The sequence below is a fragment of the Protopterus annectens genome, chromosome 14.part0 (genome assembly GCF_019279795.1).
Source record: "Protopterus annectens isolate FY-2018-M chromosome 14.part0, PAN1.0, whole genome shotgun sequence".
Taxonomy (NCBI): Eukaryota; Metazoa; Chordata; order Ceratodontiformes; family Protopteridae; genus Protopterus; species Protopterus annectens.
The window spans coordinates 341,493,712-341,512,297 of record NC_056748.1 but is presented as its reverse complement, the minus strand read 5'-3'; the positions used below and the strand labels follow the sequence as shown (position 1 = coordinate 341,512,297).

The 18,586-nt window shown below is 40.9% G+C and overlaps 1 protein-coding gene across 1 annotated transcript in view; it reads left to right on the top strand.

The window, feature by feature from the left end:
• The window catches only part of WDR11 (WD repeat domain 11), a 2,002,440-nt gene that overhangs the window by 1,827,721 nt on the left and 156,133 nt on the right, over positions 1-18,586 (top strand). Inside the window, exon 24 of the mRNA XM_044056072.1 lies at positions 1,032-1,127. Coding sequence (XP_043912007.1) covers positions 1,032-1,127 — 96 coding nt within the window. The remainder of the gene's footprint in view (positions 1-1,031; positions 1,128-18,586) is intronic.

The window sequence follows — 18,586 nt, the reverse complement described above, 5'->3', positions numbered from 1 at the left end:
TTACAAGATATATTTTCAGTCTAGATCCAGCAGTGGATTTTCCACAGCTGTACTGAAGGGTATAAAAAGGACTTCTTTTGTCCATTTATGTAATGTGCAGAATGACAGACTTCCTACCAGTAATCTGCTGATTGCACATACAATCCCCAATGTGTGTGATTTTTTTTTCTTTTCACCACAACTTTATCCCCTAATCCTTGTTTTTTTTTGGCCTGATGGGTGTCCTGTGTTGTCATTCTTGGACATACTGAAGGACATTATTTTCAATCCTCTTGCATAGTTCTTACCAATTTCTCACCTGATACAATTCAGCAAAGTTCAAACTTTGGGTTGTAATGTTTGAGTGATGTAGAATGTACTATGAAAATTTCATCTTGCTGTGTGGTCAAGACTTACTTTGAAATGAAATGTCAGTGAATTACTGGAAGCTGAGATAAGTCTGAGAAGCAAATCAGACTGCATGTTGTTGGAATTAGGGATCCAAAATGTAAACGAGTAATTGACAAACATAAATCTGACTGTTTAATATACATCATGTTTCTGCTAATGTAGGTTAGAGACCAAAGTAAGTTGCGATTATTTCTGTGAAATTTGGAAAACATACAGTCAGCAAAGCATAACAAAAGGGAATGCTGGAATGCAGAATAAAGTGTGACACCTCAGACTTTGAGTGCACCCTTTTGTAGCTGCTAATAAAAAAAAGTGTTCAGGGGGGTGGCCAAGTTCATGGATGTAGGGACTTCAAAGTCTAATTCAGTACTCATAACTTCTGATAGATGAAGGGCAAAACAACTGCTCCTTGGGGGGGGGGGGCGATGAATTGATAAAATAAACTATATCAAACTTTTCATTAGCTGACAGAGTTAATACGATTTATAAATTAACTGAAGCTTTCAGTTTTCTGTGTTCTGTAGAAACTGTAAAGTCATGTTGATAAAGGTGATGTACGTATAGAATTATAGATGTTTTATGATTGATATACTTGCATTTTTTGGAATGTTTCAAATGCCGTTATGTTTTCCTCTTTGCAGAAATTTCAGCTCGAAAGAGTTAACCTACAGGAAGCGAAAAGATCAACCTACGACCACACCAAAAAATGTGCTGACCAGCTTCTTCTTTTGGGCCAGGTTTGAAATCATTATAAAAAATATGTTTTTAAGATTGTACATAAATATCATAAGCAGCATAATTTTTTGTTTCTCAGCTCATGTGTAATGTATACACATAAGTATGTGTGTGTCTTGTATAACTTCCACTTACTATCTTATTTTAAGTTGTGCTTTTCAGCGTAATAAGTGATAAACTGTGACATGCACTAAGACCCAGCTGGCTTCTTTCCAAACTATTTAGTATTTCTTGTACATTGTGAATGAAAATATGTGGTATAGACTAATTTAGACTCAAATCTTAGCTAGGATATTTTTGAATGTAGTGTATTGGGATTATCATTATTACCTTAAAGAAAAACCTTCATAAAAGATGTTAAGTAATGCTTCTAAATATTCAGTATAAGTATTTTTCTCTTTTTAAATGCAACAGTTTTTAAATATTCTGTTTGAATGGGTCTACTTCATAACATTGAACTTTCATAATGTTGAATTTCATAACATTGAGACCATAACATTGAAAACTCAAAACCTTGAGAACTCAGAACATTGAAAGTGTGCTTCATAACATTGAAATCTATATTGCAAAAGTAAATAATATCACCTCCACGTACAACAACACCTAACTAGCAAACACAATTTCTACTATGTTTCTGCGGGGGGGGGGGGGGCTATGCCCCCACATACCTCATAAATTAAATATACCAACTCCAAGATCACACTACAGTGGAAAAAAAGTAAATTTCCTAACCTTAGAAATTAACTTTATTCCACTGTAGTGCAGTCTTGGAGTTGGTATATTTAATTTACAGGAAATTAACCTTTTTCCACTGTAGTGTGATCTTGAAGTTGGTATATTTAATTTACGGGAGATGTGGGGGCTTGCCCCTCCTGCAGAAACATAGTAGAACGTGGGTTTGTTAGTTAGGTGTTGTTATAGGTGGAGAGGATGTTATTTACATATGCATTGTAGTTTTTTGAGTTTTCAATGTTTTGGGTTTTCAGTGTTTTGGGATTTAGATGTTTTGGTCTCAATGTTATGAAATTTCAATGTTATGAAGTAGACCCATTTGAATAGAAGTCACAACTGGACTGCCTGTTATACAATTAATTGAGCTTACTAGATTTTAAAGTAAACTGTTTTCCTCCTTCCTGTTCTTTCTCACTTAATGGAATTCTTTCCAGGTTGTGTTCATTCACAAATCTTCTTGTCTTTAATACTGCCATCAATGCATTTACCATTTGAGCCTGGAGATGGTAATTACTTTGCCTACTGAATGAGCCACTGTACCCCAGACTCACCAGACAGTGTTGTTGTTGTTGTGTGTCTTTCGGCTTTTCCCAGTAAGGAATCGCCACAGCGGAACTCCGGTCCACTAATGATTGGCAGTAGATTTTTACGAAACGCCGAGGTGCCAGCTTGTCGCCCAACCTTCAACGAAGGCACGCCCATTTACGCACACATGACAGTGTAAACCACAAAATGACTGTTTAACTGCATTCTTAGAAGGACATCTCCCTACCATCACTTTTACTTTATTGTAATAACTTCATTTAACTAATTACTAACAACACACTAACTCCCCCTTAGCTCAGTAGTCTCCCATCATAGTCAATAAGACACAGCCATCATACTTCATTTTGGCATCTAAAAATCTCCTATTACTTGAATGGAAATTTTTTGCAGACTGTATTATGTACGAGAGTAACCAGTCTAGACTTGATGCTTCACAGTTTGTAGAAGCCTGACAAACCAAGTTTGTAAAGTGTGGACTGTTAATAATATATAACCATGAGGTGTAGCATCAAGCCTTGTAACTACACTTTAGGAAATGGTGAGGGATGTTACTAAGAACTGCAGTCACAAGGTATAAACAAAACTTGTAATTTAGGTACTTTGTCTAAAAGTATTTGTTTATTTTTTATGTAACGTTTGTGACCAGATTAGTCCCAGTAGGCTAGTGGCCTCTTTTAAAGGGAGACCCGAGGTAGTATTAATATTGCTAGGAGAAATTTGGCCAGTGCATTGGGGAACTGCCCCTACTCTTTTCCAAAGCTGCTGCAGTAGGATCATTTACATCCGCACAAGCCACCAACAAATCATGCATATAGGACCTCTGTTTATTGGCTCTTCCAAAGGATGACACACACAGGAGTACAGCACCCCCCACCCCCTTCTGCTGCACTGCAGGGCCACCAGTCCCGATTCTCAGTGAGGGAATGGAACCCATAAGGTGAATTTGCTACCTGTTGCACCAATGGTATTACTGAATTGTAAATTCATATGTACCATGAAAAGCATTGTAGTAGCAATGTGACACTGCAAAAGAGTGAGGGCTGACATTTTCTTAATAGAAAGTCTGAGAAGCCACAGATTTACAGTAGTGCCAGTAAATAAATACAGAGACAAGACACCTGAAATTATGGTATATGAGACATCATAGCTAGTAACACCAAATGCATTGTGGGGAAAATGAATAGGCTGGAAAAAAATTTTACAGAATAGAAGCCTATTTCTGGCATAGGTTCTTAAGCTGAGATGCCAAATTTGTCACCTATTGGCATTCAGAATGCTTAACACATTATTTGTGCTACCTATGTTTGCAACAAGAGTTTTTGAAAACCTGACCTCAGGTGCCTCTCACCTGTGTTGGATTATTGATAGTCAAGACATTTGCATTGCATTGTAAGTAGTGATGGAATGTGATCTAAAGGAGGTGTAGTCAGTATGGTCAGATAGGTCATATAGTAAGAAATTGTAAAGCCCATTATACAAAGTATGATAACCAGGGCCATTAGAGAATGACTTGTGAGAAAGAAGAGGGAAATCATGAACAAGGTGAAAGGGATGTGGGAGAGGATTCTACACAGAGTACAGACATGATAGAAAGTAAGAGGCAGACCAAACAATAAGCAGATAAACATAAACAAGAAGGAAGGAAAGAAACAGGAGAAGAAAAAGAAGTTGAGTTTGAAGTACGTAATGGAACATTCCCTAGGATTCATAAACCTCCTTGCCACTTACAGAAATTGCCTACCTGTGATAGAGAGAAAATGCAATTCAGAGATAGCTATTGCTGCAGTCAGAAAGACTTATTTATCAGCTCATTAGCAGATCTCTAAATTGCATCCTAGCTAATAATAGCTCTGTCAAACCTGACAGCAGTAGTGTTTTCCCCTTAAAGGCCATACATTGATTTGGAAAAGGCACCTCCCCCCAAACACACTCATTTTCTCTCTGTCACACACACACACACACACCAACAAACAATCCCCACCAGACATTCAGTCACAGTCATAGAAGCACTCAGCAGTTGCACACGAGCACCCTCCAACATGCATTCACACATCCTACTCTCAAATCTTTACCTAGGCCCCCTAGTGTGACCACCCAGGCAGACATGCACATCCATGCCCCTACAGACACACATCATAGGGCCAAACGGTTACCACCCATCCCGTTCTCAGCAAGACACTCACGGGTTGAGCCTTCTCATCCCATTGCCCGCATACTCAGGCAGTGGGACATTAAAAGTCCCGTTTTTCAATGCAGCTGAATTGTCGTGGAAAAGCCGAAAATACTTCCGGTTATTCCACGGCAATCCGGCTACGTCACCAAGCTGGACCTGCAGTTAGAGGTATTTCCTGTTAGGTCCAGGTGGTGTAATTCAAGCAGCAATTGGCTGCAAGAATGGAAGGGGGCAGGATTCACATTAGAAGAGTCCTACAAAGGTCGCAGCTGTAGAGCATTTTTTTTAGCTCTACAGCTGCTAATAACTTATGAAAGGACTGACATTTCCCAGCCAAGAAGCCAGCAAGGAAGCCAGTCACATGGCCAGCAAGGGAGACTGCTAGCCAGCCAGCCTGCAAGCCTGCTAGCCACCCAGCCAGCAAGAGAGCCTGCTAGCCACCCAGCCAGCAAGGGAGCCTGCTAGCCACCCAGCCAACAAGGGAGCCTGCTAGCCACCCAGTCAGCAAGGGAGCCTGTTAGCCACCCAGCCAGCAAGGGAGCCTGCTAGCCAGCCAGTCAGCCAGCAAGGGAGCCTGCTAGCCAGCCAGCCCAGCCACTCCAACAGACAGAGAGCCAGCCATCCATTCCAGCAGGAAGTGAGCCAGCTAGACCAGCAAAGACTGTGATAGTGGTAAGTACACATAGTATTTTGTGGCTTTAGTGATTTAAAATGGGAATGTTGTGCTTTAAGTTTTTAATGTGTAGAGGTTAATGGGGGGTGTAATATGGAGTATTTAAATCTGCGCAGTGGTAATTTTGAGATTTCCAAATAGTTTTAAATGCAAATATTGTGCTTTATTTAAATTTAAGTTTTTAATGTTTAGAGGTGAATGGGGGGTGCAGTATACAGTATTTAAATTTGTGTAGTGGTTATTTTGAGATCTTCGGGTAGTAGTTTTTAAAGTTGTAACACCTGCGTGTGTATGTATATGTAATTGTGATTGTTGTTGGTGGTATGATTTGGAAGCGTTAGTTTTTAAAGCCTGAACCGTGTGTATAGAAGTTTTGTTTATGTCTGGTGGGGGGCAGTCTTAAATATAAATGTAGTGTGATGTATTTCTATTGTCGTAGCTTTTTCAGGGTACTTTGCAGAAAGAAAATGTTTGAGCATATTTTGCACTTTTTTGTGTGGAAATGTGTGCAATTTAATGCTGTTTTCAGGAAGTTAAGATATACTGTTTGGGTAATTTTTCCTGTTCTTGCAAGTCAATGTGCATGTGGTACAGGTCTACTTTTTGAGGGGGAATGTTAATAGTTAACTTAGTGCATTTATTGTTCTAGTAGGTACACGTTGCCAACTTACCAAAGCTGTTTCAAGATCATTTTCATTTATAGTTATAAATGTGTGCATTTTATTTTTTATGCTGCCTTTAATAAGGTTAAAATGTCCTGCTTTGCTTGTAATGTGTGAATATGGGTGTGCTGATTTTGCTTTGGCCTGTTTATTGCATCGCTGTGCTGGGTAAATTACTCTTAATTGCTGTTTTGAGGTAAAAGGTGTCCATGGAGTCTGCCGTACATTGTAGTTTATTTCAGCTGCTCTTGCAAGAAGTATTTTTAAAAGGTAAAATGTTTACGGACTTTTTCCTTTTTTTTTTTTTTTTGTGGATGCATGCTCAGATGTTCTGATGACCTGTTTCTTCATTTATCTGGTTTGCTTCGTTTGTTGTGGAGTATCAACCTCTTTTGATTTTGCATTTGAGATTGTGCTAAACCATGTCGTCATTACTGGATAGTTTGCTTTTATAAGTAGCAAAGTTTGTATTTTGTTTTTAGTGATGTCTTCAATAAATTTACAATGTACTGCTTTCATTATAATCCGATTATGGACAGTGCTGCTGTTGGGCATGTTCATTAGTAGATCATTGCGCTGTATAAATTAGTGCTATACATTTATTTCTTTTAACTGCTGTGGTCAAAAGCTAAATCAGGTCTATGGTATCCGCTGTGCATTCTCATTCATTTTAGTGGTTTTTTTTGGTACAGTGAAAATGTGTTTAACTTTATTTTCTCGAGGGGTGGGGCATGTTCTGCAGTAAAAATAATACATTTTGTTTTCTACGAGCTGTGTTAATGTCAAAGTTTTCAGTGGCCAAAATGCCCCCTATATTACCTCATTTACTATTTTATCTTTTCCAAATGGTTTGTAATGTTAATTTTTTTCTGCTCCGTTCCTCACTTCTTTCATATGCCAATATTTTTCAAGCCGGTTCTTTCGCATGCCAATGTTTTTCAAGCCAGTGTCTGTATTCATCCATCTAAAACCCCTTTTTCCCCATTTTTGCATGAGGTCATTGGGATGTCATTTAACAGTGGCAATCGTCTAGAGCCCAGGCCAGTTCGTTCTCAGGTCTTTACTGAATCTATATCAAAGAACGTTAAGCTGCTTCATGTTTCATATGCCAATGTTTTTATGATATCAGGTGCCAGTCTTTTTCAAACCAATGATTTCATGTGCCAGTGTTTCTAGCCAGTTCATTCGTGCACCAGTATGTTACTGCACCCTACTAACACAGTTTTGCTAAATATGTTCCATATCAGGTAAATACAGATTCAAGAATGAAGAGAGCAGAAGCTTCATTGCAGTCAACCATTAAAAAGATAATGTGCAAGTGGCAGGATGTTTGGAAAACGGAATTTGACTGGATTGAGAGATGCAGTGATATCGAAGCATTCTGCAAGTACTGCAAGAGAGAATTTCTAGTGACCCACGGTGGAAGAAACAATGTTGCACGACATGAGGCAACTGAACAGCATAAGACTGCTATTCTTCAAGCTAAATCAAGTCACCTGTTGACAAAGTGGGCAAGGAACAGAAACATTGAGGGACCAGAACTTAGGATCATTGCAGCAGAAGCCTCTGAGGTGTTCCATGCTGTTAAGCACAATATTTCCTATAACAGCGTGGACTGTGCAGTAAAGTTGGCCAGCCAGTTGTACAGTGACTCGGACATTGCAAAGAAACTATCTTGTGGAAGAACCAAGGCTGAAGCCATAGTCGAAAATGTTTTGGGACTGCACTCATTGGAATGCCTCTTGCATGACCTTCAAAAACCAGGCGCTTCATTTGCAATTTCATCAGATGCTTCCAACAAGGGGAACATAAAATTATTTCCACTTGTTGTGAGGTATTTTTCTAAAGAAGAAGGGGTGGTGAATGGTCTTTTGGACTTCTATGAAGACCCTGATGAATCTGCACAGGCCATTTCACAGCAAATTTCGAACATTATGGAACGGCACTCCTTGCCCTAGAACAACATTTCAACATATGGGACTGATAATGCCAGTGTGAACTATTGGAAGAAATCTGGTGTGTGTACCAGATTAAAAGAAAAGTGCCCGTCACTCCAGACAGCTAACTGTGTTGCCCACATCATTCACAATGTAGCCAAAAAAGCTGCAGCACAACTGCCGTACGATGTGGAAGTATTTGTAATTAAACTTTTTGGCCATTTCTCAGGTTCTGCCACAAAGACCAGAGACTTGAAAGACTTCTTTGAGTTTTGTGGCATGAAATTTGAGAGTCTGTTAAGATATGTGCCAACAAAGTGGCTGTCACTACTGCCAGCCATTGAAAGAGTAGTGAAAAATCTCCCAGTGCTCCAGTCTTATTTCCTCTCCCAGGGAGAAGAGGAGAGCCCCCGGCAGATATGGCAGTACTTTTCAGCTAATGAGCATGGTGAGAATGCATTGCCTACACTGCCCCAATACTATCTGCACTTTCTCTGTGCTGTTCTTGTCGATTTTAATGAACATATAAGTACATTAGAAAAATCAGGACTTACTGCCATGGAAATGTTTTGTGTAATGGTCTCTCTGAAGCAAAAACATCAGGCAAGAGCTGAAGGTGCTTTCTTTGGAGGGGAAACTTAGGGCACTTATGAGCACATTAGACAGCACTTCTGCTAACAAACTGAAAAGAGACTTCATTGTGTTCTTGGAGACAGCAGTGAAGTACTTGGAACAGTGGTTTGATTATACTGAAAACAACTACTTGTTTGTTTGTATCTTTCGGCTTTTCCCGGTTAGGGGTCGCCACAGCGGAACTCCGGTCCGCTAATGATTTGTAGTGGATTTTTAATTACCGGGTTACCAGCCCTGACGCACAGCCTTCAATGAAGGCATGCCCCATTCACGTATGCCTCCACACAGAAGACGCTCTAGCTGAGAATCGAATGGGACAACGTCTTGCTATGAGGCGACAATGCTACCGCAGCACCACCACCGCAGTAAAAACAACTACTTGTTTACACTGTCTAAATTATGTCTGGGCCCTTTGCTTTCAGTGATATACTCAATGTGACCACTGCCTTGAGTCTGCAGGATGTAGATGAAGACCATCTTTTCAGGGACTACTTGGCAATTAGACCCTTTCTCGAACAGTTATGAAAGACAAGCTTGACCCCAGGAGAAAAGTGGCTGAAGCTTTTCAGAGAAGGGCATGAGCTGACTGCACTATATCCAGTAATTGCTAGGGTATTATCTATACCGACATCAAATGCATTTGCAGAAAGAGTTTTTTTTTCTTTGGTGAAAGGTAAATGGACAGATGTGCGAAACCGATGTAGTGTTGACTTGTTAAAAGCCAGACTAATGATGACTGTAAATTACCGGATGAAATGTAGTGACTTTTATTCAAATATTGTTTCAAACCGGGCCCTTCTTATAGGTTCATAGGTTCATAGGTAGATACTAGGCTGTCTGCCCTAGGGCATTTATAAGCCTAGCCAGAGTGTATTTGGCTTCTGCCTCCCTATTAGATTAGCCTACTGTGCCTCTGTAAAGTAGGTCACAGAAGGTACCCTTTTAAGATTAGTTTACTGTGCCTCTGTCTAGCAGGGACACAGAAGAGATCCCAGGGGTGAATTTGCGATTTCCCATCCACGCGTCCAGATTTCGGTTGAAGACGGTCAGTGAGGGGCTATGTCTAACATGAATTGGGATTCTATTCCAGAGTGAGGGGAGCCTCTGGGAAATGAATCTGACCCTCCAGCATGTCCTATTTATTTTTGTGCTGAGGTTTAGGTCCCTGGATCGTGTAGCTCTAAGGGACTTGGATTTTTTGAGGTGGAGCATGTCCATTAATTCTGGGTTTGACATGGCTTTGTACGTCAGGCATAGATCGCCTCTGAGTAGGCGGTAAGCAACTGAGTAGAGCTGGAGTTTCCTTTAGTCGAGCTGCATAGGACATCTGTTTGTAGCCCATGATCCTCTTGTTGAGGTACTTTTGGGGTCTCTCCAGTTGCTGCAGGTGTCTGGTATGGTACATCCCAAAAGGGGCATTGTATTCAATTATGGGCTTGATGAGTGATGAGTAGAGGGGCACAATGACCTCTCTTGATCTAGATGCGAACCCTTTCATGATAAGATGGGCTATATAGAAGGTCTTTCTAACCACTTTGGCAACGTGATTATCAAAGGAGAGATTACTATCTACGTCGGTCCCCAAATCTCTAATTACTTCTTCCGTACTTAATGGATTACCACCTGTGTGGTAATTTGTGGGCACCTTGTTTTTCCCAAAGGGGATGACTATGCACTTTTTAGCATTTAGCTTGAGGCCGTGGCTCTGGCACCAAGCATCTGTCTCTGTGAGACCCTATTAGAGGATGCTTGTTTCAGCTGGAGATTCAATTATGGCCCCCAGTTTGCAGTCATCTGCAAACTTTGTCAGCCATAATCCCCCCCGTGTTAGCCTGAACCTCAGAGAAGTATATACCGAACAAGAGAGGTCCCAGAACTGAGCCCTGTGGGACGCCACTTGTAACTGGTTTGGATTCAGACATGGCACCTGCGATTCTGACCATGTGGGTTCTATCTCTGAGCCAGTTAGCAACCCATCTTGTGATATAGGGGTTGATATTTAAGTTGGTAAGCTTCTTTATGATGCCTGAGTGAGGTATTGTGTTGAAGGCTTTTGTGAGGTCCAGGTAGGCTGTGTGGGCTACCTTGCCCTCCATCTATGGCTTTGGTAACTGTTTCAAAGAAATCAACTAGGTTTAAGAGGCAAGATCGGCCCTTAACAAAGCCGAATTGGGTAAGGTCCAGTGTCTGGAGGCTCCCAATGTCTTTGTTTATGAGTTCCATGATAATACGCTCCATAGCTTTACAGACCAGACTAGTCAGGCTTATGGGGCGATAGTTTCCGTGGTCCGTTGTGGCAACACCTTTGTGGAGTGGGACCACTGGTAGCTGTACGCCATTCTTTGGGTACATATTCTGTAGTAAGGCTAAGTTTGAACAGTGACTTAATGTGAGGGTTCAGTTCTTCTTGGAGCTCATGTAAGGCACAGCCTGGGACACCGTCCGGTCCCATAGATGCTGTGTTTTTTGCTTTGGAGAGAGCAGCTTTCACCTGTGCATCTGTGATGTCAGGGAGGTTACATTCAGTTGGGATAGGCATTTGCTCCTTTGGGGGGGAAGGGGGGGGGTTGTGCTGAATCTGTCTGCCAGGATGTTGGCTATGTCTGTAGGTTCAGTATATTTTGTACCATTATGCAGCAATTCAGAGCATATCTGGGAGTTTCCGCCCATGTTCCTGACATAACTAAAGAAGGCCTTGTGATTATCTTTAGTGTCTAGGGCAATTTTTCTTTCAAAACTGGCCTTTGATGATTTTATGAGGGATCAAAGTTTCTTGCTAATACAGATCAGAGATGCCTTCCCTGTTTGGGATTTTGCTCTGTCATGTAGTAGCTTCCTTCTTCTGTTGTATAGCTTATTTATGGCTGGGGTCCACCAGACCAGTCTCCTGTTTTTGGAGGAGTGAGTCTTGGTTTTATTTGGGATAGCACGATCCATGCATTCCTGCAGGTGCTCATAGAATGCATTTGTAAAGGATTCTGCGGATTGGGCTGTATTATCCTCTGGCCCAGGGGCTTTGAAGGATTCCACCTCAGTCTTGAGAAGTGCAAAGTTGGCTTTTGAGAAATTCTTTATAGTGATTTCCTTGGCTGGGGGTGGGGACGGGATGTGGATCTCCAGGGAAATTTGTTTATGGTCTGATCTTACCAATGAGAGGTTTACCTCTGGTGTGGAACATAGAGTCCCCATGTTGGTGATGACCAGGTCCAATATGTTGCTCCCTCTTGTGGGAGTGGTGACCAGTTGTTCCATTGCGTTAGAGTTTATAAATTCAAGGAACTGTTGGGCGAGGGTGTTTGGGCTTGAGTAGTTTTCCCAGTCAATGTTTGGGTAGTTGAAGTCACCCAATAACATAGTGTTTGGAGAGACCTTCATATTCTCCAGTGTTCTCAGGAACGCCAAGTGGGGTTCCTGTAATAGGGAGGGTGTTCTGTAGCAGGCTACAAACTGAAAGGCAGTTTTTCCTGCTGTTAGTTGCACATGGATGGTTTCCGATGCTTCGTGCAGTGCCACTAACCTGGAGGTGTAGGTATCTTTGATGAATATAGACACTCCCCCTCCTTTTGTGCTTCGGTCCGAGTTTTGGGGCCGAAACGCATGGTATGAGTTATAACCTGGTAGTGCTGGGGTGCTCTCAGGAGCCTTGAACCAGGTTTTTGTTACTGCACAGACATCGATTTTCTCCATACTGAGGAGAGCCTCGAGTGCGTGCATCTTGAGGTTTAGACTTCTGGCATTGAGTAGCATTACCTTTAGTGTTTTTATCCTTGGGTTGTCTATGGAGGTGGTTTTGCCCTTTGAGCCTTGCCTAAAAAAGACACTATGGGGGTGGTAAGAGCCTTGGCCAGTATACGAAAGCCTAAGGGTGACAGGTGCAAGCTGTCCCTAGCGAAGCAACGTGGCTTGTCGAGCATGTCATCCCAGGCTGACAGACACTAGATCCCCTTTGAATGACACCAATACTTTAGCCAATTGTTGAAACTGATCATTTTGTCTTTATACTGTGGCATCATTCTTGGTGAGGGCAAGATGCTACTCAAGGTCAAGGTCATACCAGCCTGGGCTACATGATCAGAGAGTTCCTCTATGTCTCTTTTCATGTAGTCCAGGGAGGTACGTCTCAGGTCATTCACACCAGCATGGACAATGACGGAGTCGTACTTGATTTGGAGTGACCTGAGTGCTTGCGTTATGTGGCGGATCCTGGCACCTGACAGGCAGCTTACAGTGACCTTCTCCTTGTTCAGTCTGGTGAGTGGAACGTCAGTGTGCCGGACAATAGAGTCCCCTATAACAAGTGTATTTGGTGTGTTGTGTGGCCTTAAGGGCTGTGACTGTGAGGCACACTGATTTTGTGAGATATGTGATTCGTGGGTATTGTTGAGGGGTGGCTGTTGCTTGGATATCTGCTTAGGAGGTCTTTGCTGTTTAGGCAGATTTTTATTTAGAGCCTCCGAGTATGTTTTTGTGTGTTTATGTGTTGGGTATGCAGATGCAATAGGTTTTTGTGAGACTGGATTTGTGGTGTGGGTGGTTACCTTTTCCTCCTGACTGACTGTGCCAGTTTTGGGTTGAGAGAGCTCTGCCTCCAGTTTGGCTGTGTAACTGCATCTCTCACATGTAATAGAGTTTGTTGGAAGGAGGAGAGGGTTGTCTGTGTACATAAGGCAATTGTAACATTGCCTCAAAATTCCCCAGATTCACCAGCTGGACTGGAGAGTAACCTTGAAACTGACCCTTGGACATACCAGGTTAGTATAGGGAACTGTTTTTTTACTGATCAGATTAGGGAAGGGAACTGATTTTTCACTTGATCAGGAAGGACTTCTTCAAGCCATAAAATCTAATTCAAAATACACTTTAAAAAAATGATTTAGTGTACTAGGGTGCAGTTAGTAGTTTTGTGTTGTTCTTTGCTTTAGCTTTAATTTGCTAGTGTGCAGTATGTAGTTTTGTATTTTTCTTTGCTTTAGCTTTAATTTACAACAAAAACAGTCTTAATTTTACACTTGGCTTGTGTGTGTGGTATGTAGATTTTTTTAATTTTCTTTCAGAATAGTCATGGTTGTTTTTTATTTTTTTTAAATAAACAAGTGTCTGTTTAATGAGTAGTGTTTTTTTTATTCCTTTAAAGTTTGCTTACTGTTACAACTGAGTAATGTGTTTTTTTTTCAGTAATGCTTCACTTCATTTAAATGGTTTGAGGTTTCAGTATGCTGTAATGTCACAATGTTGTACCCATAACTGTAATACTGCATCTCCTTTAACACCTCTGGTGATGTTGTGGTGGGGGTGTGGCCAGTGCTATATTGGCCACACACCCTGTCCTACTGGCCACACCCCCATGTCTCAATTTGGCCTTGTTAAAAGGTGGCAACCCTATAGGGCTGCCTCCCTTCATTGTGGATAAAACCGGAGTAAGGCCACAACCCTGCCCATTCCTGCCCCCTCTCCTGCCTACACTCCACCCATTTTGTGATGTCACCATGACATCAGCAGACAGGAAAGCCTTCTTTTTCCATTCTTGATGCCAGCTTTCAGCCGATTTACTTTGCTTTTCTGTAAAAAAAAGCATAGTAAATCAGCCGATTTAACAAACACCGATCATCTGTTTCCTTTTTTGAAACAGAATACCAGAGTTTGTACAGTGTTTTCTGGACTATTGGAGAATCAGTTTGATTTCTGGATAGTCCAGAAAAAAAAAACAGATAAGTGGCAACCTCAGACCTCAACTAGGGTTGCCACCTTTCGGTGTGGCGAAAACCAGAGTAAGGCCACACCCCTTGTATCACCAGTATCCACGCCCACCCCTGCCCTTCTCCCACCCACACTCCGCCCATTTCATGACGTCAATGTGACATCATTGGGTGGGGATCACCCTCTTTTTTTGTTTGTAGTGTCTGCTTTCGGCTGATTTACTATGCTTTTCTGTAAAAAAAAGCATAGTAAATCAGCCGATTTACAAACACTGATAGTCTGTTTCCTTTTTTGAAACAGAATACCAGAGTTTGTACAGTGTTTTGCGGACTACCGGAGAATCAGTCTGATTTCTGGATAGTCCGGAAAAAAAATGGAGGGGTGGCAACCCTAACATCAACAAATTTTTACCTTCACATTTTTGATGAACTTAACCACAATATGACTGCTTCCATAGGAGTTAATGGGAGGACAGTATTTACTTTTTCCTCCAGCAGGAAAAATTAGTCTGTCATCAGCATAAATCAGGAGGTGCTGGCATTTTCAGGGGAAAGCACATGGCTATTTAGCATTAGCTGCTTCCCCAGATTTCCACAGTAGCATGCAGCTCTACCATTGAGGCTTGTAAAACTGTGAATCTTCAGTGTTAGGTGTGATTTAATAATCCAGAGGGGCTTATTGTGAGTGACAAAATGGCTATTTTAAGGCTTTCTGCTCATGGTAAACCTTATTGAATTACAGCCACTGTCAGAATACCAAGAGAATTAGGAGGGTTTTGAAGTAGAAAAGAAGTTTGCTATACTGCAAAATGAAGAACTCGATGAAGAGTGAAATAATATAAGTATGTCAGTAAGAGAAGAGTAAGACATAAAAAGAGGAAGAAGAAATTAGAAAGCACCATAAAAGTTTCAACCAAATGAAAAAACAAACAAACCACACAAAACATGAAGTATTTGAATAGCTAAGCGCTTTAGTTCTTTAATGTTTCTGAACTTCATCATAGGTTGGTACTAGGCTATCGGCCCTAGGGCCTATACAAGCCTAGCCATAACAATTCCCTGGCTATTTCTTCCCACAATATTTACTTCCTTGTACTGCTTTGATCCCTGACAGGCATTGGACAGATATACGTGTTTCTGTGACTGATGTCAGTGCTAAAGCAGACTATGCAAAATTCATTTAAATAGTTACAGAAGTGATCCTTGTTGCTTCTTGTATTTGTCGTTACATGGTATTCCTAGTTTTGCTGACAAGTACAGAGTAAAAAAATCTTTGCGAAGAACTTTCAGTTAGGTGTGAACTCCACAGTCAATGCAGTTGTTTAGCAGTGGATAGCTTGTGTCTGCGTTTTAACTTTCTCGTGACTCTATCTCACAGCATGGTGATTTGGAATTTTCTTAAACTAATGGCCTAGTGATTGAAATTGCCTTTAAAAAGATTAATTAAACAAGTGCATGTTGCATTACTTGGTCTTTTAGACAAACTCACTCAAATGGCTGCAACCTGTCCCACAACTGAAATGTAACTCTTGCGATAAAAACTTGGAAGTATTTCCAAAAAAAAATTGGATCTTTTATGTATATTTTCTGGATAATCTTTCTTTATTTAAGTTACTTTCAGTAGATTACAAAATAGTCATTGTGTGAGCAGTAAAGAAAAAGCTGCAAATATCCTGATTTAAGACAATGAGCATCCTCTGTCATGAATGTGATCGTAATATCCCTGATGTACCATAGAAAATGATTATTACTACAGAAACATCTTGCTATACAGTGAAATAATATGAGTAGTAAAGATTTTACAAGGAGTGTTACTTCTGATAATTAATTTGTTGTGTTTGTTTGTGAGTCTGTGTTGTTCTACAGTGGTGTTCTACTTCCAGTATTTGCAAAGTCATTAATCCTAAAATTCATTTCTCTGATGTGCAATAACTGCAGAGAAGGCAGCTGTTCAGCTTTGATAGTAAGTTGGCTTCTTAAACAGTTTAAGTATAGGACACAGCAGTGCCTCTGAATGTAATTATGTAGAAAGGTTTGCATATTTTCCTTTGTAATTGTGCAAAAGAGGAAATATGTATGGATCCATGGCTGGTTTCCCATTTATTAATGGTTCGTTAGAAGTGCGTCCATTTGCTGTGCAGCTTTATAGGGCATGAATAAATTGGAAGGGCATGCAGTAGAATATGGTGTGCTCTCTTTTCAAAGTGTCTGAGGAAGTAGAATTTGCTACCTACAATGATAATGCATGTCTGAAAGTATGGATAGCAACACTCAGATTGTTACTAGCCTGAATACCACACTGTAATTTGTAGGTGCCAAGAAATATCTCTATACTAGAAGATACTCAAGTATAGCACAGCATTCAGAGAATTCACTGTCGGGCACCTCTAAGTGGGAAAGGTACTTTTTTTATTCATGTGGAGAATATTCTCTGTCTGTACTGGGGCATAGTCCATCCATTTTCCTTGATCACATCATTAGTCTCCTTCTGATCCCTGTCCCTGCAACTGGTATTATGCTTTCCTGAGCATAGTTCCCTTCTCCATGTACCAGTTGCTGTTTGAAGGGGGATTGGTGCATATTCTTGATCATTGATCTTGCATTTACTACTATTCTGGCAATTTATTTTTAAATTCAGTCCTGGAAAGCTGTTCTGCACCTTTGCCCATAAAACTGCTGCCATCCCCTTCCCCTGTACTGCTTTGATCCCTGACAGGCATTGGACAGATATATCTGCCACTGATGTCCTTAAGAATTGCTATGTAGTAAAGATACTCTCCTCCTATTTTTGCTTCTTCTCGCCCTTCTTGTTGTCTGCTCAAGATTTATTGATTGTTGCTTTTACCTTTCCCAAAAATTATTGCTTAGACTGTAATTCCAAAAGAGATGCCATCTTTGGCATGAAGGTGTTTCTGGATCTGGCCTTCTGAGCCTTGTCCAAGACTGCTGGCGCATTTGGTTCGTATAAATCCTTTCCTCCAGCTATAACATTTCTTGTGGCCTGTCTTTTACACATCAGTTTGTATGTTGTGATATGTGGCCATTTTGAGCTTACAGTGGGTACAAAAAGTGTATGCACCCCTGTTAAAATGTCAGGTTTTTGTGATATAAAAAAATGAGACCACAATAAATCATTTCAAAACATTTCCCACCTTTAATGTGACCTATAGCCTGTACAATTCAGTTGAAAAACAAACAAATCTGTTAGGGGAAAAATATAAAAAATAAAAAACGTACAATAAGCTGGTTGCATAATTGTGCACACCCTTAAACTAATACTTTGTTGAAGCACCTTTTGATTTAATTACAGCATTCAGTCTTCTTGGGTAGGAGTCTATCAGCATCACACATCTTGACTTGGCAGTATTTGGCCACTCTTCCTTGCAAAATGCTCCAAATCTGTCAGATTGCGAGGGCATCTCCTGTGCACAGCCCTTTTCAGGTCACCCCACAGATTTTCTATTGGACTTAAGTCTGGGCTCTGGCTGGGCCATTCCAAAATTTAAATTTTCTTCTGGCGAAGCCATTCTTTTGTTGATTTGGATGTATGTGTGGGGTCATTGTCGTGTTGAAAGGTGAAATTCCTCTTCATCTTTCTAGCAGACGTCTGAAGGTTTTTGCGCCAAAAGTGACTGGCATTTGGAACTGTTCATAATTCCCTCCACCTTGATGAAAGCCCCAGTTCCAGCTGACGAAAAGCAACCCTAAAGCATGATAATGCCACCACCATGCTTCACCATGGGGATGGTCTTCTTTTGGTGATGCAAAGTGTTGTTTTTACACCAAACGTACCTTTTGGAATTGTGGCCAGAAAGTTCAATCTTGGTCTCATCAGACCATAACGCATTTTCCCACATGCTTTTGGGAGACTTGATACATTGTTTTGCAAATTTTAGCCAGGCCAGGATGTTTTTCTACATAAGAAAAGGCTTCCATCTTGCAACTCTACCCCATAGCCCAGACATATGGAGAATACAGGAGATTGTTGTCACATGTAGTACACAGCCAGTACTTGCCATAAATTATTGCAGCTCCTTCAGTTTTGCTGCTGTTGGCAGCCTCCCTCACCAGTTTTCGTCTTGTCTTTTCATCAGTTTTGGACGGACGTCCAGTTCTTTGCAACATCACTGTTGGTCCCGTATTTTCTCCACTTTTTGATGACTGTCTTCAATGTGTGTATATCCAATGCTGTGGAAATTTTTTTTGTACCCTTCTCCTGACTGATACCTTTCAACAGTGAGATGCCTTTGATGCTTTGTAAGCTCTCTGCAAACCATGGCTTTTGCTATAGCAGGCAACTGAGTAAATGTCGGGAAAATCCTACTAGGACAGCCGAACTTTATTTGGGGTTAATCAGAGTCTCTTTAATTGATGGCAGGTGTGTACCCAAGAAGATTGACTGCTGTAAT